Source organism: Acomys russatus, chromosome 9 (genome assembly GCF_903995435.1).
Source record: "Acomys russatus chromosome 9, mAcoRus1.1, whole genome shotgun sequence".
Lineage (NCBI taxonomy): Eukaryota > Metazoa > Chordata > Mammalia > Rodentia > Muridae > Acomys > Acomys russatus.
This window is the reverse complement of record NC_067145.1, coordinates 34,614,583-34,636,694: the sequence shown is the minus strand read 5'-3', so window position 1 is coordinate 34,636,694 and position 22,112 is coordinate 34,614,583. Positions and strand designations below refer to the sequence as shown.

At 41.9% G+C, this 22,112-nt stretch overlaps 1 protein-coding gene across 1 annotated transcript; it reads right to left on the bottom strand.

Moving 5' to 3' along the window:
• Positions 1-3,979: 3,979 nt before the first annotated feature.
• Positions 3,980-10,085, bottom strand: LOC127193858 (zinc finger protein 120-like). The gene is made up of 4 exons (XM_051151114.1): positions 9,938-10,085; positions 6,766-6,892; positions 6,391-6,451; positions 3,980-5,081 (listed from the first exon to the last, which is right to left on the bottom strand). Exons 2-4 carry the CDS (start codon positions 6,797-6,799, stop codon positions 4,286-4,288), a joined length of 891 nt encoding a protein of 296 aa, XP_051007071.1. The 5' UTR covers positions 6,800-6,892; positions 9,938-10,085; the 3' UTR covers positions 3,980-4,285.
• Positions 10,086-22,112: the final 12,027 nt, after the last annotated feature.

Genomic DNA, 22,112 nt, shown 5'->3' with positions numbered 1-22,112 from the left:
TTGATTCTCAGCATCTGTTCCAATCTGTTGTTGGGTGGAGCCTCTCAGAGGACAGCTATGTCAGGCTACAGTGTACCAGAATAGCAGAGTGTTCTTATAAGTGCCAGGGTTGACTCCCTCCAATGTTATTTGGGCATCCCATCAGTTTCAGGTCTGTCTTTATGCCTGTACATCTTGTAGGAAGGATACATTTTGGGATGGAGTTTTTGTGGGTGGGTTGGTGTTCTCCTCACTCCACTAGTAGTCATGTTTGGTTAGAGGGTGGCCTCTTCAAGTCTCCATGTCCCCTGCTAGTAGGGGTTTCATCTATAATCACTCCCATATCCTCTCAGGAGCCAACCCTGTTGCAGGTCTCCAGCTTGTCTCAGAGATGCCCCACCACAGTTTCTCTTCCCAGCAAACCCTCTGTCCTTCCCCTTCCCACAATTTCCCCACAACTGGTTCCCACCCTTACTTCCTTGAGCATTCCCTATCATATCGTGTTCCCCCTCTTCAAGCACTTCTGTCTGTTCTATTTTCCATTCTCAGTGAGAGTCAAGCATCCTCCCTTGGACCCACCTTGTTAATTAGATTCTTTGGCTCTGTGAATGATAGTTTATCCAGTACTATGTAGCTAATACCTACTTGTAAGTGAGTACATACCATGTATGTTTTTCTAGGTTTGGGTTATCTCACTCAGAATGATCTTTCCTAGTGCCATCCATTGCCTGAAATGTCATTATTTCCTTGTTTTTAATAGCTCAGTAGTATTCCATTGGATAAAAATGTACCACATTTTCTTTATGCATTCTTCTGTTGAGGGACATCTGGGTTGTTTCTAGTTTCTGATTATTATGAATAAAGCTGCTGTGAACATAGCTGAGCAAATGTCCTTGTTGTATGGTGGAGCACTTTTTGGGTATACGTCTAGAGTGGTGTAGCTGGGCCTTGAGTTATCACTATTCCTAATTTTCTGAGAAACCTCTAGATTGATTTCCAAAGTGGTTGTAGAAGTTTGCACTCTAACCAACAATGGAGTGTTCCTCTTTCTCCACATTCTCGCCAGTATGTGCCATCACTTGTGTTTTTGATCTTAGCCTTTGTGATGGGTCTCAGAGTTGTTTGATTTGCATTTCTGATGACTAACGATGTTGAGCACTTCTTTAATTGCGTCTTAGCCATTTGAGTATCCCACATTGAGAATTCTGATTATCTATGTACCCCATTTTAAAAATCAGATTATTTGGTTTGTTGGCATTTAATTACCAGAGTTCTCTCTGTATTTTGGAAATTAGCCCTTTTTTGGATGTAGGGTTGGTGAAGATCTTTTCCCACGAGGTGCCAAGTGTAAAGATGAAAGTGGGAAATGTAAAGCCTAGAGTTCTGACTCTGCTGGTGAGTCACTGAACAGGGGCCTCAGTCCCACGGAGTCAACCTGTGCTACACGGCAGTCTGTGTCTTCTGTTGCTACAGCTGAATACAGGTGGAATCGGGTATAGCCACAGCTTGGGACACTGGAGGAGGAATTGTTTGAAGGAAAGGATTCTATGACCATCAGTTATATGTTGACAAGCCCAAAGGAGGAGAATCAAGGGAGCTATTCAGAGAAATGAGCTATAGCTAGTGTCTCTGTTGAATTAATATTTAATATTGAATTATTATTTTTTAAAACAAATCAGCAGTTAATCCTTAACCAGCTTTGTGCCAAATAACCACACAGAGAGACTAGGATCTATTTAATTAGCCTAGAGCCCAATGCTGCACAGTAATTACTCCAACCTAAACCTCCAAGGTGATATAGTTTCCTCCCATTCAGAATTCCCACATTGTAGTTGCTTTTTACTCATATCTTGGTCCAACTCATTCCTCCTGGTGTTTTCCTGGTCCTCTCCACATGCATACCTCTTCTCCTTTCTGCTCTTTCTCCTCTGCTCACTGGACGAGGAGGTCTCACCCTATTCTCTATTAGTGGTCAGCATTGGCTAGTTGGTTTTTATAGACAATAGAGAGAACAAATGGGGACATGTTTACACAAACTTGAAACAAGAGATAATTATAATAAACATCACAAAGCAATGTCCAAATTGAAACCAGATAGTGGATTAATCAGGATTTGAATGAACAAGGGTAAACTGTACACAGTCCACAGCATGCCCCATACAAATAAATAAATAAATATGGCACTCCTAAGGGAAAAGTTCAGCAAGATTCATGAGCTTCTGAGAAAACGTGTGTTTATTTTGTTTCTGGGAAGGTTTATTGCCTTTTAAAGGGCACACTGTTAAGTTGAATGTTTTGAGAATGACCATCTGCCCTTCACTTTCTAGGACCACCCTGGAGAGCACTGGGCATCTTGTCCCTTGAGCTGTGTTTGGTCTGTCTATTGAGTTGGCTTTTTGAAGACAGGAGGCTTAGCTACTGTTCCTAAAGCTCCCCTTTTGATGACTCCCCAATAACCCTCATCCCTAACAGCCTCCTTTCCAAAAGCAAGAGCTGTTCACTTTGTGCACTGGGATTTCTGGTAACTCCAGCAGGCTAATCCTTTTAACAGAGGTGGTGATGTGCACTGTGGCGGCTGAATAGTTCTTTACCAGCACTGGAGAACAATCCGGGAACTCATTCATTTAATTCATGATTTCTTTCCATTTACACTTCAAATAAACGTGCCAGTTGTTTGCATAGCTAACAAGCTCTGCCTTCATTATAAGCCATTATGGACTAATAATCATTGAAGCTGTGTTTGGATTTTAGAAGCACAATAAGCCTAATTAATTCCACCCTCAGAAATTTGAACTTGGAGTGCCTGACACAGTCTAGGTTGAAATGGGTGTCTTTGCCCTCTCTGAGAAGCATTGCAAGTCTTTTCTTGGTTCATAAACTAAGGTGAAAGACCTTATCATGAAAATTATGAAGCCAGCCCAGATGCCCACAAATGATGAGGTGGCAAGCTTAAACCAGTGCCAGAGGAGTCACCTCCAACACACTCGAGTCTCCACTCTCAGTGGAAAGGTGAATGGGAGACTTGTGGCTCTTTTTTCTTTTAAACTTTACTTACAAGTGACACATTAAAAATATGTGTATCAAGCAGGGAGTATGAGGCATCTATACATGCGCATGGGCAATGCTTAAATCAGGCAGAACACGCTGATTAAAGCACCATCTTCCATCAGTGACCATCACCATCATCCTCTCCATCAGCACCAGCACTGCTGCCAACTCCCAACTGTCAAGGGACTTTAGAGCATCTTCCTCCTTTGTCTCTTTGTGAGCTTCATTTCTGGTGAATTACAGAGCTGGCTGTCATGCCTCCTCCACAGTAGCTTCCTGCTTCCTGACAGTGTGACTCTCTGGCAAAGGGACACTTCCTTTTTACTTCAGCACTGTGCTTCCAGAACCCTCCATCAGCCTTCAGTGCTTCTATGTATCAGGCCTATGGCTGTACAGACTGGCTTTTCTGATTCAAATAACCATTTGCCAGTCCCTAGGGGCACCTAGGTTCATTTCACACTGAACTTTGTACCCTCAGAGTCTCCTGCACCTTAGGTTTGCATGAGCTAACTACTCTCTGGGTGTAAGCCAGACTCTTTTTTCTAGATGCAGATCATAAGAAGACTTGACTTGTAGATTCAATAAGTGTGGTTCAAAGAAACCATGATTAAATTGTTCTTGTTGAAGGTGGTTGCAGGTTGTCCAGACTTGTCTCTTCATGAAACATGTTTTCAGGCTTCCACACAACCACAAATAAACTACATTAGCAAAGTGAACCACAACAGAATAATTTCCACATTCCTATTACTGATATTGATTTTTCTGCAGTGTGGGCTTGTTGATGTATTCCCAACAAAGTAGGAAAACCAATTAATTATAACTTGTATCACACTCAACAAGTCTACTCTAATGAGGACTTCTATATATCTTCCAGTTGTACCAGGAAAGGCAGAGAGGTACACTGCCTCTTTCAATATCCTTTACACATACATGGCTTGCACCCATTTCTCTCTAGTATGTGTTTTTTTTCTGTACTAGGAGACAACTGTGACATGCAAAGGCTTTACTGCTTTTATTACATTCAGAGGGTTTCTCTACAGTACGTATTCTTTTATGAATTAGGAGATAATTCTGATGTACAATGCTTTCTCACATTAATTGCATTTGTAGGGTTTCTATCCACTAAGTTCTTTTATACCTTTGAAGATCACTGTGACACGAAAAGGCTTTCTCACATTGGCTATAGGGTTTCTCTCCAGTATGTGTTCTTTTATGTATTAGGAGATCACTGTCACATGCAAAGGCTTTCCCACATTGGTTACATTCTTAGGGTTTCTCTTGTGTGTGTTCTTTTATGTATTCGTAGACTACAGTGATATGCAAAGGCCTTACCACACTGGTTGCACTCATAGGGTTTCTCTCCTGTATGTGTTCTTTGATGTATTAGCAGATCACTGTTACATTTAAAGGCTTTCCCACATTGGTTACATTCATAGGGTTTCTCTCCAGTATGTGTTCTTTTATGAATTAGGAGATAACTCTGACGTGCAAAGGCTTTGTCACACTGATTACATTTGTAGGGTTTTTCTCCACTATGAATTCTTTTATGTTTTTGAAGATTACTGTGACATGCAAAGGCTTTCCCACATTGATTACATTCATAGGGTTTCTCTCCAGTATGAATTCTTTCATGCCTTTGAACAGCACTCTGACATGCAAAGGCTTTCCCACATTGTTTACATTTATAGGGTTTCTCTCCAGTATGTGTTCTTTCATGTACTAGGAGAGAGCTATGTCGTAAAAAGGCTTTATCACATTGCTTACATTTGTAAGGTTTCTCTCCAGTATGGATTATTTCATGCCTTTGAAGATGACTGTGACATGCAAATACCTTCTCACATTGATTACATTTATAGGGTTTCTCTCCAGTATGTGTCCTTTTATGTATTTGGAGAATGCTGTGATGTGCAAATGGTTCACCATATTGAATAATTTCATAGGGTTTCTCTTTAGTATGAATTCTTTCATGCCTTTGAAGATGACTGTGATATGCAAAGTCTTTACTATGTTCAGTATATTCAGAGGGTTTCTCTTCACTATGACTTCTTTCATGCCTGCAAAGATAATTGGTACATGTGAGAGCTTTACCACATTCATTACACTGATGAATCCTTTTATCTCTATGAATTAATTGTACAATTTTGCCTAGTTGTAAAGAGGAATAAGATCCTATGGTTTTAACCACATTCATGGTGTTCCTCTACATTATGGGCTGTTTTTCATCTTTGAAGATGCCTGTGATGGTGAGGGCATTTATTACACGGCTCACATTTATAGCATCCTTCACATATACAAGGTTTTTTTTTCATATATTTGAAGAGAACTGGGAGAACTCAGAGCTTTACTACACTGACTGCATTCATAAATTTTCCTCTACTGTGAGTCATACTACATTTATAAAGTGAACCAGGACAAAGAGAAGAATTTCCACATTCCTAGTACTCACAGGGATTTCTCTGCAGCGCGAGCTTTTTGATGTGCTCCCAATAAAGTTGGAAAACCAATTAACTGTAAACTTGTATCACACTTAACAGCCTAGTCAAACTGTGGAGTACTACTTATCTTGTAATTGATCTGGGAGAGAGAGAGAGATACATTACTGTTTTCAATATCCTTCATGCACACGAGGATCCTGTCCATCGGAGCACGACACACGTATGAAAGCAAGAATAGCAAATAAGAGGTTTCCACATTGCCTTGCATTCACAGAGTTTGACGTTTTGTTTCTCATTGACATGTGGTATAGGAATTAAGGTTTCTTCACAACAACCTTCTGACCCCTCATAAACTGCCCCTCTTACTGAACTTTACAATGTCACTACAAATATATGAGCAACATTAGCTTTACTATGGTTTTGGACATATACTCGGCATCTATTCGATGGGACACCTTTTGCAATATCTGAGTGGTATAAAACTAAAGGGATTGGCAGTTCTACAGTGAAGCTCTGATGTGGCTGGCCATGATGAAATGGTGATATCTGTTAAGGTATGCTTTCCATGTCTTCATTCTTTTTTTTGGCTTTTCGAGACAGGTCTCTCTGTGTAGCCTTGGTTGTCCTGGACTCACTTTGTAAACCAGCCTGGCCTTGAACTCACAGTGATCCACCTGCCTCTGCCACCTGAGTGCTGGGATTAAAGGCGTGCACCACCATGCCTGGCCTACGTCTTCTTTCTTAAAGGAATGCCTTACAAAAAGAAATCAGATACCTGACATTGAGGTGCACAGTTTTGTGGGAATTTAACAATCATCAGTACACTTAAAGCTGTGCTTATTTACACTGTGGCTTTTCCTTAAAACTTCCAGGACACATGAAAATGTCTTCAGAGACATATTTTTATCCCCTTCCACATGAAAATTACCTTCCATGTCTTCTAGAACTTTGATAGTGTTCTTCAATATTGTGGTCTTCCCAATTATAGCCTAAAATATAGTACCAGAAAATGTATGATATATTATTGGAAATTATGTAAAATTTAAGTTACTATCTTCAATAAACCTTAGAACCATGCCTGATTTATTCACTTCATTCTTCCGCCTTCTTGATGGATAGTGCAGATGAGAATCAATAACAAAGATACAGTTGTCCCCTTATTTAAATTAAAAAAAAAGAAGTACAGTTGTCCCCTTATTTAAATTAAAAAAAAAAAAGAAAGAAAGAAAAAAAGAAAGAGAAAGAAAGAAAGAAAGAAAGAAAGAAAGAAAGAAAGAAAGAAAGAAAGAAAATTCAGTATTACCTATAGCCGTGAGGTTCCTGTAGGTCTCCAGCATCACATCTTTGTAGAGAGTCTTCTGGGAAGGATCCAGCAAAGCCCACTCTTCCCGAGTGAAGTTCACGTGCACATCATTGTAAGTCACTCCATCCTAAAACATCACAAACATGAGTACAACAGAAAGCACGACAGGGACAAGGTTGGAAATGTATACTTCATTGGCAATATAATCATATAATTCTGGTGCTTCCCCTACTTACTTCATGATACAGTTCTAGCATAATTACCAAGACATTTTAGAAGGAAACTTAATGATGAGGTTCAGCGTTTGCCACTTCTGTGCTTTTTAAATAGTTAACGAACATAAAGAGAATGAGACAAGGAAACGGATCAATAGCCCAAGGAAACGGATCAATAGCCCAAGGAAACGGATCAATAGCACAGCACTTGCTGGTGAGGATGTGGCAATGAGGAACACCCCTCCATTGCTGGTGCGAGTGCCAATTTGTACACCCACCTTGGAAATCAATCTGGCACTTTCTCAGAAAATTTGGAATAGCTCTATCTCAAGACTCAGCTGTACCACTCCTGGGTGTACCCAAAAGATGCTCCACCATGCCATAAGAACATTTGGGTAACTATGTTCATAGTTGCTTCAACCCAGATATCCCTCAACTGAAGAATGGATAAAGAAACTGTGGTACCTTTACACAACGGAATACTATTCAGCTTAAAAAAAAAATTCATGCAACTTGCTGGCAAATGGATGGAACTAGAAGAGTGAGTGAGATAATCCAGACCCAGAAGGACACACATGGTATGAACTTACTTACCAATGGATTTGAGCCATATAGTACAGGATAACCATACAATACACAGACCCAAAGAAGCTAAGTAACAAGGAGGACACAAGGGAGGATGCTTAAGTCTCACTTAGAAGTGGGAATACAATAGACAACAGAGTGGTTAAAGGGAGGGACCAGGGTTAAGAGGGAGCACATAGAGAAACGAGGGTCAATATCTGACCTGGGGAGAGGTGGTGGGGGTGGGGCAGAGGGTCGGCAGAGAGAAGAGAAACCTTGGGCAGGAGCTTCTCTGTAACAACCTGGAGACCTATGACAAGGTAGTCTCCTGGGAGGATATGAGGGTGACTCTAGCTGAGACTCCTAGTAGCAGGGGTCATGGAGACTGAAAAGGCCACCCTCTAACTAGACAGGACTCCTGGAGGAAGCAGGGGAACACCAACATACCCACAAAAATTCTGAGCCAAAAGACCCTGTCTACAAGATGTGCAGGGACAAAAAAACTAAGTCGAGATTGAGGAAATGTTCAACCAATGCCTGGCCCAACGTGAGAGCCACCCCATTGGAGATAGCCAACCCCTGACACTATTAATGATACTCTGTTATGCTTGCAGATGGGAGCCTAGCATGGCTGTCATCCGAGTGGCTACAGCCAGAAGCTAATGGAAACAGATATAGAGACCCCCAGGCAAACATTGGGTGGAATGCAAGGAGTCTTGAGAAAGAGTAGGGGTAAGGATAGAAAGACTCAAAGGGGACAGGAGCTTCAGAAGACCAATAGAGCCAACTAACCAGGTCCCAGGGGAGCCTGTGGAGACCGAAGTGCAAATCAAGGACCATGCATGGACTGGACCTAGGCCCCTGACACAGATGTAACTGATGAGACAGACGCTCAGTCTTCATGTGGGTCCCCTAGTAAGGGGAACAGGGGCTGAATCTGACATGAACCTGGTTGCCTGCTTTTTGATCACTTTCACCTGGTGGGGCTACTTCACCAGGCCATAGGGGAAGAAGATGTGCTAAGTCCTGTTGTGACTTGATATGCTGGGGTGGGTGGGTGGGGACTCGACTTCTTTGAGGGGGAATAGGGGAAACAGAGGACGAGGGTGAGGGCTATGACTAGGATGTAAAGTGAATAACTAATAAAAATAATAATACAAATGAGAGCTTAGGCAGGCAAGGATATGGAAGAAGGAGAACACTCGTCCATTGCACCCGAGAGTATAAACTAATAGAGGCAATATGGAAATTAATAGCATGGTTCCTCAGAAACCTGGAAATCCATCTACCTCAAGACCCTGCTATACCACTCTTGAGCATATATCCAAAAGGTGCTCCACCCTACCATAAGGACACTTGCTCAACTATGCTCATAGTGGCTTTAGTCTTCTTAGCCAGAAACTGGAAAAAAAAACCCTAGATGTCCCTCAACTGAAGAATGGGTGAAGAAAATGTGGTACATTTACACAATGGAGTATTACTCAGCTGTTAAAGACATCATAAAATTTACAGGCAGATGGATGCAACTAGAGAAATCACCTTAGGTGAGGTAACTGAGACCCAGAGTGACAAAAATGGTATGCATTCAACTATAAGTTGATATTATCTATTAGCTAAACGATAATCAAGCCACAGTCAAGAGATCCAGAGTGGTTAGGGAAAGAGGAAGGGTATGGGGAGGAAGCATGGATCTCCTTGGAAAGGGAAAAAACAAGATTCTGAAGGTGGATTTAGGGTGAATTGGGCCTGGGGTGGGAGGAATCAGTTGGAGTGGTGATGGAGGGAGAGACTTCAGTGCAGGGAGAAACAGTTGGAATTCGGGGGCATTTGGGAGCTGGCATAGAAACATAGTGTCCTAATAACTTCCTGGAATCTATTTGGTTACCCTAGTGGAGACTCAAAGTAGTAGTGGGTATGGAGTCTGAACTGTGTCTGTCCAGGCAGGCAGGGTTGCAATGGTGAGATTGGGTTACATTAATTTGTGTTGTTGGCCAAGGAGGTCCCATAGAGATCTCTCAAAACAACCCGTGATGACACTAGGACAGAATTTTGCTCTCTGAAAACTGACAGCAGGGCCCGACTGCTTAATACAACCCCAACACAGGTCACTGAATGTAGAGCGAGCTAGAGGGTGCAGGCTTGAAGATACTCTACAGGCTACAGAAAAAGAAACCTGTACACACCAATCCAGTTACCTGACTACTCATGCTAATGCCAATACAGTCAAAGCAGAAAACTCTCACCTTCCTTTCTCCCCCTCCCTTGTGTTGTGGTTATAACAGCTTCAAAGGTGACAATTTTTATACAGGTCCCTATTTATTTGTTATTCCCCCCAAAAAAGCCAGGGAGCTCAGAGAACACTCATTCGCTGGGCTCTTTTCCTTCTCACTTACCAGTCAGGGCCCAGCCTGGAAAGAATAGTAGGACTGTCTTCCTGGTACTGGGAAACTGAGGCAGGATTGGGTGTTCAAAGCAATTCTCAATTACATAGGATAGGCAAGCCTGAGCTACAAGAAGATATTGCTTTAAACAGAAACAAACAAAACACTTGAGAAAAAGAAACGAAATTCTTAAAGGCCAGGAAACATTGGAGAATAGAAGAGACTAAAAAGAGGTGATAGTATTAAAAAAATAAAAATTTAAAAAGTAAGACCAAGATTTTATTTTTGAAAAAGATATAATTGAAAAATGCATCACTATACTTACTTTGAAAGAGCAGGCCCTTTCCTGGTAGAAGGGAAGGCATTAATAAGACTCTGTTTGACCTTGCCCCCAATGTAAAACGATGGCTGCTGAGACTTGTGACCTGACACATACAGCTACAGCCAAAGGCCTGTGTCTAAAATTTCTGAGCTGACTTAACTATGTCAAAGAGGATTGCACATCTCTCTGTAAGACTTTCTGTAACTGGAAATTTAATAATCATTGGCTCCAGATAACCTCCCCAAATTGTACACCCACCAATATGATCTGTTTTCATTCACATGCATGAATTAATACATGTTACAAAATTTAAAAATCACTCACCCTGCCCCAGTCAGGTCTTTCTTCATAATGGTGACCCCGGAAGCTGACTGCCTTACACTTTAGTTTGTGACACAGCTATTGCCTGCCCTGTTTCACCCTGCAGTGCACACTGTAAACTGTTCCTCCAGTTCCAGTGAGGGCAGAAGCCATGCTCCATGTGCAAACCCTTTTCCTGTGACTGCAATGGACGGTTCATTACATGACTCAAATGGGTAATTTAAAAATTCTGTTGTGCCGCTGTCCCTCAATGTAAGACTTTAGAAAATTTAATCAGGAGGGAAGCAAGGTCATTACCCAGAGAAGCAACAGACTGAGATCAAGGCTATGAGTCAACATAGCTTGTCTCAGAAACAGTTTGTCTTAAAGGCTGAAGATGCAGCTGTCCTAGAATTAATGTGCCACCCCTGAGAGAAATCACTCCATGCACAGTTAAAAGATTAATTATGACAAACCTTTGTACAAATAGCATGCATCCAACTCTGGTCAATGCTGAAGTAAGAGCAGGCCTAGGAGAGATTTTGCATTCTGCAGAAGCTATCTTCTTTGGGTCTCTTTTAGGTTCACGCCCCAGGTTATATTTTGAACAATTTAAGTGTGGAGTGGAGACTGCAATGGAGCCTCTTAGGCAGATGGGAGGTTTACACAGCAGAGACATTGCCAGATTATTTCTTAAGTTCACTAGTGCCCCGAAACTGCAGGCTGATCTTCAGTGACAGGGTCCTAAGTGTAGTGTCCCAGAGGATGTAATCATAGAAAAAGTAGAAGTTAGGAAGTATAAAAGCTGGGCTAGGGAGGTCTTGCACAAGCTATGTCTTATGTCAAGTAAGAAGAGCAGCTTGTCCACTACTTCCAGGGGAGCAATGGAAGCAGACAGGAGACTTCTAGGAAGGCAGCAGAAACTATCACACAATGGGACAAACTCAGCAGGATCTAATATAACAATGACGCACAAGGGAACGCTGGGCATCCAAAGGACATTGCTGACCAAGCCCACAGTGGCCTTGGGACCGATTGATCACCACAGCCCCATGTGGTGGGAAGGGTTGGGTTCTCAGGATCTGAAGCAAGCCCTCCCAAAGGTCCTGGCTCCAGCCCAATACCAGCTCTCCCAAGCATATTCTGGTTTTAGAGAAGGAACTCTGGTTTTAAAAAAAATCTGTATCTGAACGACTTAGGTAAAGCTACGAAAGCCTGGGCCCCAAGCTGTTACAGGCTCGGAAAAGCCTGGCCCTCCCCGTGATGGTGCATGGCCAAATACTCACCATGCTGCGACTTCGGAGATGCTCTGCGATCCCCTCACAGCACTCAGCAGCAGCGCGCTCAGAGCTTATAGCACACTACCACTAAAGCCGGTTCAGCAAAGGAGCTGAAACTTCAGCATGGCACCCGGAAGGACCCGCCTCCTCTGACGCGAGGGTCCTCCTGGAGGCCGTGATTGGACAGTGAGTTTTGAGTGACATGAGCACCTCCCTTAGCCTTAGAGCGTGCTGAAGACGCACAGCATTGTGTTTCCAGGCCCAGGCTTCCAGTCCAGGGCCAGAACTTTTACAGATCAGCAGAGATTTGCATTTCAGCAGCACTGTGTCTGACCTCCAAGAGCCTACGTGTCCGTCCTCGCCCCCAGCCCCAGGGAGGGAAAACAACTCCGGCTCCCCTTGTCAGCCATCTGCTCCTCCCCTTTGTGGGCAGTGACCCTGCCTCTGTAGCGACTTCAGAGCTTGCCTCAAGAGGCTCACATCACAGGACTCAGTAGACACTTGGTCCCCTTTCCTCCTGGAATCAAGGCACACTATTCAGCGTGCAGCAGAGTGAACAATCTGACCCACAGGTGGAAGGGGTCCACGAATACTAACAATTAAAGAGAAATTTTAGGAAACAAGATTTTTAGTTTGTGACTTCATGCTGGGGTCACATAAACTGCTACTTTTCACCTGGTACTTAGAGGATTCCAGACAACCCCAGGGCTATGGGGTAGAGGGTTGGGGTGGGGTGGGGGGGGGGGGTAGAGGGGTGGGGAAGCAGGAAACAGTGGCAAACACTACGGAGTAGTATTGTTAGCCAGCACATCTTCCTCAGTGGCAAGGTGAAAAAACAAAACAAAACAAAACAAATGAAAACAAAGAAACAAACAAAAACCCTTCAGCTGTATTAGTAAAGAAAGTTTCCCTAGATGAATAGACTTGACAGCATGAATCTCTCTATGTAGAAAGTGGGTTTATTAAAATGGCTCACAGGCTGTGGTCTAACTAGTCAAACAACGCTGTCTACCAGTGGAAAGTTGAAGAAAACAAGAGAGGTTCAGTCCTTGTGGCTGGAGTGTCAGCTGGTCTTCAGTGTATACCAGAATTCCAAAGAAGGAGATAGGAAAATCAGGAAGAAGAAGAAGAAGAAAAATCTTGCTAGCCAGAATAGCAGAAAAAAAGAAAGAGCTACCATCTTCAGTGTCCTTTATGTATGTAGGCTGCCACCAGAAGCTGGGGCCTAGATTAAAGATCCAGATAAAAGAAGGATTTTTCTACTTCAAAAACTTAAAAAAATCCCTCCCAGTACCCAACTGCTTGGGTTTCGGTTAATTGAACTAATGTAACTACAGTAATCTGCTTTTACAATAACTTCAGTTCTTTATTCAGATTCTTGATCGCCTGCTCTGTGGACCTGAGAAATGGCCAGTCGGGCAATTATCCATTGTCTAAAATTGAAAGACCTCACTCCTCACTGCTGATGTCAGCTACTGCCAAAGCAGGAAAGCGCCCACCTTCCTTCTTGCCCTCCCTTTAGTGCTGTGACTACACCTGCTTTAATGCTGGTCAGTGAACTCAGCTCTTACACAGGTCCCTCAACATCTGTAAGTCCACATAAGAGGCTGAGTGGTTGGAGGATACTCAGGTACTGGTCTAATTTTCCTTCTCACTGGAAAGAGCTGCAGGACTGTTTTCCTGGCACTGGGCAGCAAAGGCAGGATTGGGTGTTCAAAGTAATTCTCAATTACACAGCATGAGGCTAGCCCGGGTTTCAGGCGACATTGTTCTAAACAGAAACAAATGATCAACAGCTCTTGTGAAAAAATGGAAAAAAAAAAATCTTAATGACGGGGAAACACTGGAGAATAGAAACAAATGAGAGATGAGAGCAGGGATGCATTCAAAGAAGACCAAAATTAAAAAAGGGAAAGCAATAGTTGATTTTTAAAAAGATAAATATAATTGAAACACCCATAGCTATACTGACTTTGAAAAAGAGCAGTTCATTCCCTGGCAGAGGGAAGGACATTAATAAGACACTGTTTTACCCTGCCCCTTTTGCAATGTTAGCTGCCAAGACCCGTAGTGTGACAGACACAGCTACAGCCAATGGCCTGTGTCTCTACTTAGTGAGCTGATTTCATTATGTCACGCTGGTGACTCCAGAAGCCGACTGCCTACCCTGTGTGTCCCCTGCTGTGCTCACAATAAACTATCCCTCCTATTCTAGACTGAAGGCAGAATCTGTATTCCTCGCTTACTGAACAGTTGTCATGACTCAAATGGGCAATTTTGAAACTCAGTGGTGGTACAGACCTTTAACTTAGGAATTTAGTTGGTTTAATCAAGAGAACAGCAATGTCAGTGCCCCAGGGAGCAACAGGGTGGAATCAAAGCTGCTGAAGTCAGCCCAGGACAGCTTGTCTCAGAAACATTCTTCTAAAAGGTTGGAGGTGTAGACATTCTAGAATTAATATCCATTCTCAGGGAGAAATCACTTCACACACTTAAAAGATTAATTTTTAAAAATCACTTTAATAACAGCCTGCATCCAGCAGTGGCTACTTCTTAAAGAGGGGGCAGCCAAGAACAGATTTCCTTCTACATAAGCTGTCATCTTTAAGTCCCTTTTAAGTCAGGCCCCAGAGTACACTTTGAGATTTAAATCGAGACAGGAGTACTACAAGTCTAGCCACTTAGGCAGATGGAGACTTACAGAGCAAATCTACCTTTTAGATCATAATGTATGACCTAAAAGATAGATTCAAAAGATGTTATCAATGTCATGATCCTCACACACAGCAAGGACAGAGAACAGAAATACAGAAAACATCAAGAACAGTCACCTAACAGCACTGTGGTTACTGTTCAAACATGAACAGCTGTGCTGAGCTATTCTGACCTCAGAATCAGGCTGCTTTTCCTGCTGGGCAAGCTGGCTCAGAGGACACAGCTCCTTCCCTGCAGGGACAGAAGGCGTTCATTTTAACTGTCCCTGATTGCTGTCTGCCTTAGAGCTGTGGCATCACTGTAAGGAATTCCATGTTTCCAGCTTTATTTTTATTTCATGTATGTGAGTGTTTTGTTTGCTGTCTGTGTACAGTACCTGCAGAGGCCAGAAGAGGGCATTAGATCCTTTGGGACTGGAGTTCCAGAGCTGGTTAACTACCATATGGTTTCTGGGAATGGACCCTGTGTCCTCGGTAACAATATCCAGTGCCCATAACTGCTAAGCCATGTGTCATTTTCTTTATTTAAAATTTATTGTTATACATTTCAGTTAAAATACATTACATCTCTTCCTGTAATATTTATCTTTTCACATTTATCTAAGCTATATTCCTCATAATGGCATGAGGCAGAAGCTGTGGTAAAAACCTGCTAGCTTGGGGAAGATGACTTTATTTTCTTAACTATATACAAAATATCTATCTACAAGCCTGATTCTACAACTAAATCATTAGTCTCTGGAAAATCTCTTTCTATCTGTGTAATTTTATGTAGCTAGCTTACTTTTTTTTTTTTTTTTTTTAAACCTCCTTCTAACCCATCTGGGCTCCTTAGCTCTCTTTTTGTAAATCCTGTTTCACCTGTGTCCTGACAGCTGCTTATTTGTGGTTCCAGCCATTCCAGGGAGAAAACCCCTATTTCTTACCTGGAGCTTTTTCCACGAAACTCTTCCAGGCTGTGTGTGTGTGTGTGTGTGTGTGTGTGTGTGTGTGTGTGTGTGTGTGAGAGGGGGCGGGGAGGGAGGTGGAGAGAGACAGAGAGACACGAAGAGACAGAGACACAGAGAGAGATGCACAGAGAGAAACAGAGACAGAGAGACAGACAGAGACAGAGACAGAGACACAGAGACATAGACAGCTACAGGGGATGGTTATTTACCAGGTTGTTCCTGGGAGTGGTCCTGTTTCCTTCTCTACCAAAGCCCAGTTTTCTTAACTGCTTTGCTATCTATCTGGCCACTTTTTAATTTAAAATTTATTTTTATATATCATAGTTAAAATGTAGTTACATTACTTTCCCCATCCTTTGCCTTTTCTTTACCCATTCCCAGATTCTTCCTTTTAATTTTTTCCTTGTTACATAAATGTGAATAATTATGTGTAAGTATATGAATAAAACCTGCTAAGTCCGTTTCACTTTTTTTTTTTTGTTTGTTTGTTTATTGTTTTTTTCAAGACAGGGTTTCTCTATGTAGCCTTGGCTGTCCTGGACTCGTTTTGTAGACCAGGCTGGCCTCAGTCTCACAGAGATCAGCCTGCCTCTGCCTCCCGAGTGCTGGGATTAAAGGCGTGCGCCACCACCGCCTGGCTCTAAGTCCACTTCTTTCGGTTGTGTTTATATGATTTTAGGGTTGAACACTTTGCATTAGACATGAAATTAGGGAGACCATTCCTGCCTGATGCTAATTCAGCCACTTGTAGGAGTGAGCAAGAGGATGCTGACCCTGAAGTAACCTAGGCTGCCTTGGAAACATTTTCAAGAATAGAAAACTTGAAGTGGCAAATACCTTAGCTAACACTTGCTAGTGAAATTTTGGAAGTGCACAGAATGGGTATTGACTTGAGCCAATCACAGTCTCCCATCATAACGCATTGACCATTCCCACTGTGGGTGACTTTGAAATCCTGAAAGTCCTGTCTCTACTTCCTAAGCACTGGGATTACAGGCCTGTGCCACCATGCCCGGCTCAGGTGGCCTCCACTTAATTTAGTGAGTCATTAGAATTAGAGGAAGAGTAAGATGAGCAGTTACACTTAAGCATAGTCAGAAATGACTGTGAGCTGGGTTTTCACCATCTGTAGAGTAAGGACAGACGTCTGCCCTAGTCCTTTGATGACTTACAACAGACTCAGTGATAAAGAAAATGATATTGCACAGGTTGGAAGATTTTAAGGCTGTGTGTGATGGGAGCCTTCTTCTGTTCCTAGGGTTAGGACGAGAGCCTGTGTCCTGCCTACCCTAACCAGCCAGGCTCTGCCACTCATTCTCAACAAGCCAATTAAAAGAACTCAGTTGCCTGGCTGTGACATGCCCATCTATGTGCACGTACTGCCCATCTGGAGGGAAGATTGGCAGATGTCTCGGATGTCCTAGCACAGCCTAGTCTATATAGTGAGTTCCAGGCCAGCCAGAGATTCAGAGTGAGGCTATTCTTTGTTTTGTTTTGTTTTATTTTATTTTGTTTTGTTTTGTGAGACAGGGTTTCTCTGTAGACCAGGTTGGACTCAGACTCACAGCGATCCACCTGCCTCTGCCTCCCAAGTGCTGGGATTAAAGGCATGTGCCACCACATCTGGCTGTGGACTATTCTTTAAAAGAAAACAAAACAAAATGGCACTAGAATAGGAAAAAAAACCCCACCAAATTATTAATGAAAATTGATAACATATTAGCATATTTACTCAGTGTGACTAATTTGGAACAGTGATGAAGATATGAGGTAACTAATCAATCCTTGGATCCTGACATGTTTATATAGAAGGCAGGAGATATGCATAACTGAGTATTCAGACCAAGCCATATAATGAATTTTTACTGTCTGTAAAATCCCTCCCAATTCTCAGCTCTTCTCTCGCCAGCAAGGTATTCAGATAATGAGTAAATGTTCATTCAGCAGTTTCCTTCTAGAGGAATCAGTCTTTTCCAGAATGAGATTCCATGGGAAATTCATATTTTATGGATTCCACTGTCTCACTAGATTGTTAGTCAAACGGAGAGATATAAAAAGCTTTGGGATATCCTTATTCTTACCAGGCCCGCAGGTTACAGGATGACGGAGTGGAGACTGATGAGCTTTAAGATCCAAGCAAAGACCATCTAGTGGGCCCTGTGAGCTGTCATGGACAGCTACATGAAGTTGCCGAAAAGAGGAAAGAGTGGAAGAGCTGGAGGCAGCTGACCCAGCACAGCTGCGTGGATGCAGAGAATACAGTAGGAGAGCTGGTCCTCAGCTATACCCCAAGCATTGCACTCTGGCCTTTTCATCCTTTCCCATCCAGAGCTCCTCCCTAATGGCTCATCCATATCCCATGGTTCTCTGTAAATGCCTGATTTCCCCAGCCTTAGGGTGACCTCTGTTTGATGTTCAGGTTCCCCTGACAACAACAACCTCGATGTCATCTAGAGTCACCAACACTCAGGGCTCCTAACTGAATGCTTTGCAGGCATCAGGGAAGAAGAATATGATCACATTCAGACATGTCAGTCTTCTTGCCCCCAAGTTAATTTTCTCTCTTTACAAGAAGCAAGCATACCTAATAGAAGTACACATGTCACATGTTCTTGTGGGCTACATTCCTGCCAAATGAGTCCAGACAGATTATATTAGAAAAATTTCCATAATTTGAGGTATGCTCTTTCTTTCTGGAATTTTGTTTTGAAACAGAATCTCTCTACATAGCCATGGCTGTCCAGGAACTCACTTTGTGGACCAAACTGACCCCAAATTCAGAGAGACTGGCCTGACACTGTCTCCAGTGTGCTGGGATTACAGGCATGCACCTCTAAGCCCAGCTGAGATTTTTTTAAAAAAACTAGTTAGCTTTGAATCTCAGAATGGAAGGATAAAATAAGATTTAAAAAGGAACCATCAATGTTTTGATGAACAGTAATATTTACTGAAGTTCCATAATTATATAAAGTGGAAAATAATTTTATATGTTTTCCAAAATTGGGTTATTTTCTTTGCTTTGTTAATTTCATCCATTTAAAAGTGATTGAACTGTGTTTGCATGTATACACCTGTGCCATGGTGTTCGAGTAGTAGTGAGAAAAGAGCTTACAGATGTCTATTATCTACTTCTAGTATGTGAGTTCTAGAGACAGAACTCAAGGAGTCTTGGTGCAAGTGACCTCATGGGCCCTTCTATGTGTTTTAAACTCATTTATGTATGACCTGGTGTTTGAACATGCATATGACAGAGCTCAAGTGTAAAAATAAGAGGAAAATTTGTAGAGTTTGGGTCTCCCAGAAACTGAACTCAGGTTATCAGGCTTAGCAGCAACCACCTTTTACCCACTGAGACAATACCCTGCCATTCATCTGTGGTTCTGAGAAAAGTGTTTTGAAGACATGGTTACTCCTTCAGAATAAACTAACACATTTAAAACAGTAGTAAGAAAAAAGAGACACTGTAGTATATCATTTTCATTTGCAAATATAAGACCTTATTCAACTTGGCCTGTTGTCCTCCATCCTTAGAGGACAATATGCTTATAATCTGAATAGAGAGCGACATTTCACTGATGTCATGTCATCCTCAAACGTTACTTGAGCATTTGTGAGATGGCTCAGTGGGGGAATGTCCATGGTTTGCAAGCCTGGCACACTGAGCTTGATCACCTATCAAGATGGGCACAAGTAGACTCCACAAAGCTGACTTCCAGCCTCCAGGTATCTATGGTGGCCTAAACCCATAATCACATTACACAGAAACACTCGCTCACTCTCTTCTCTGTGCTCCACCCCCCCCAACACCACCCCCAAATAAAAATTGAAAGTAAATCTCCTTGCTGTTATATTACCTAGAAACTCTAGGTACTTCCCTTAGAAGGCAGTACTTCAAGATGAAGTTCAAAATGGATAGCTAACAGGGACATGAAGAAGCATGGAACATCAAATAATATATGGATATGCACAGCACATCAAGCTATGCTGTGCGATGTACACTTGATTGCTGATTATCATCCTTTATGACATCTATGAGATAGATGAACATGGTGCTTTGGATACACACATGAGCTGTTTAATTTTTTTTTTATATTCCATTCTAGTAAGCATTTTAACATTAACATTGTTTATCCTGTTGATAAATCAGGACACATTGGAGGAACATCTTCTACCCTTGGAACTGTACTCAGGAAGCTGACACATGAGAATCAAAAGTTCAAATGTAGCCTTGACTAAAGACTAACATCCATGCCAGGCTGGATAAGAAATGACATCTCAAAGAAATTTATGAAGATATGAAAAACAAAACCAGGAACAACACTCTACCAGCCTTTCACATGCACTTTCACGTTAAAAACATGATCTCATCTCACAGAGTATGATATTTAAGTAAAAAATGGGCCACTTTCTGAGGGGTATCCCATTCTATACACTGCAGGAGAAAACTTCCTATCACCAAGTGAAAATTTAAAGGTAAAGAAACCACAGAAGCACTATAAGAAGAGCCTAATAAACACCTATAGATAGATTCACCACACACAGAGAGCAAACTTCACCAGTACACTTGAGTGAACATGCTAAATAATTTAGTTCCTTCAAGGCTATGATGAAGAGATGAAACAAGATTTTCTTTGGAAATTGAAGATAATTGTGATGTCTATGGTCTTAACGAATCATTTATATGGATAGAATTTATCTCTAGTATGTGTTCTTTCCTATATCCTGACATAAAGAAGATATAAAAAAAGACTTTAAGATGTTTGTATCACTAGAGACATGGCAAAACAGTGAAGACAAGTTCATTGCCAAGACCAAGGTCTGGTTTTTGACAACTTCTTGTAATCCCTGCTATAAGAAGATCCAAGACTCCAATCTTCTTGGGATTCAGCATGCGTGCGCGCGCGCGCGCACACACACACACACACACACACACACACTCACTCACACACACACTGACATCATATGATTAAAATTAAAACAATTGTTAAACGAATACAATTTTGCTCATGTTGTTCTTGTAGAAGCATTCAGTCCTGTAACCCAGGTGTTGAGGCATCTACAGGCTTACCCACAGTTTCTCTTCATCGTGAATTAGTTCGTGTAACAGAAAGCATTTAGTCTCGAAGTCAGTCAGAGAAACCAGTCCTTCTTAGTTGGTGGTATCATTTGGGAAGATATAGGAAATCCTGCTCTGCTGGAGGAAATGTGCCAATGGGGGAGGGCTTGAGAGTTTCCAGCCACACACCATTTCTAGTTATCACACTTTTTAATGCTACAGTTTGAAGAGGTAAGCTCTGAGCTTCCTGCTTTAGCTGCCATGTGTGACACTTGTCGCCATGACACTTTCATGGCGATCCCATATCCCTCTGAAACTATAAGCCAAGTTAAATGTTTTTATAAGTTGCCTTAGACATCGTGCTTTATCACTGGAACAAAAAAGCACTAATACACACCCATAAAGCTCTATACTTGGATGAGATTACCGTGAAATGTAAATGTGCTACTTTATCATTTAAGTCATAGGTGTTTTGTCCCCATGAGTTTGCACGTACAAACAGAGGGAAATAGTTATACGTGAATAAATTGTTGCTACTTGTCAGATTTCTTTCTCCAGAATAAATAATGCTGTGAACTTAATATAAGTGGGTTGGCTATAGATCTTAACACATCTCGTATGGTCATAGATTGCAATCTCTATGAGTTCTTGCAGGTCCTCAAAAACTATTGTGATATGTAAAGTCTTTAACACATTGACTACACACCAAAGATGTTAAACTTGTATGAATTTTTTTTCACGATAGAAAAGACTAACTTGATGTGTAAAGATATTACCACTCCAATATGACAATATGAATTCTTTCATGTCTTTGAAGATGACTGTAATACGCAAAGGCTTTACCACACTAATTACATTCATAGAGTTTTTCTCCAGTATGTGTTCCTTCATGTAACTGGAGACTACTGTGACATGCAAAGGCTTTACTACACTGATTACATGTAGCAGGATATTTGATCACACTGTGGACCCCAAGATTGTGTACTGGAAAAACCTGTTTTTAGTTGTAGTGTGGCTTAGACCTAGCACACATCTTTAACCCAAGACCTTTCTGTAACAAGATTAAATAATGTCAACCAAAGGGTCAAGAGGTAGAGCAAGCAACCCGTCAACAGGAAGTGAACATAAGAAAACACAGAAAAAAGAAAGGAGGGACACTGAGTTGGAGGGAATTTAAGACAAACTGAAGGAGGAGGAAGCTTTTTCCCTCTGGAACTCAGGCATAGTAGGAAGGTCAGCTGGCTGTTGTCTCTGCCTTTCTGAACTAAGCGCTTTTACCCCAGCATCTGGCTCCCAAGTCTTCATTGGTAAAATTGAATGCTTGGGATTTTTGCTTTTTAAAACAACAATTACATCAGTAGGGTTCTCTCAGATATGTGCTTTTGATGTATTTTGAGACTACTACACAGTGAAAAATGCTCTATTATCGTTTGATGATGGTCATAGATGCTACAGCAGAGAGAGCAGCTCACCGAGACACTAAGCCTTCATTTTGCAAAGGAGCAGAGCTTAGCATTCTTAGAAAAGACTGACACCCTATTAGCTCACTCCAGTTACTTTATTCA

Excerpts from the sequence above, each read along its gene's own strand:
- LOC127193858 (XM_051151114.1), bottom strand. The coding sequence starts at position 6,799 with ATGCTGGAGACCTACAGGAACCTCACGGCTATAG. Across the intron at positions 6,452-6,765 it reads CAGGAACCTCACGGCTATAG|GCTATAATTGGGAAGACCAC; the intron begins GTAATACTGAAT and ends ACTATATTTTAG. Across the intron at positions 5,082-6,390 it reads AGTTCTAGAAGACATGGAAG|GCATGAAAGAAGTCATAGTG; the intron begins GTAATTTTCATG and ends TTATCTTTGCAG.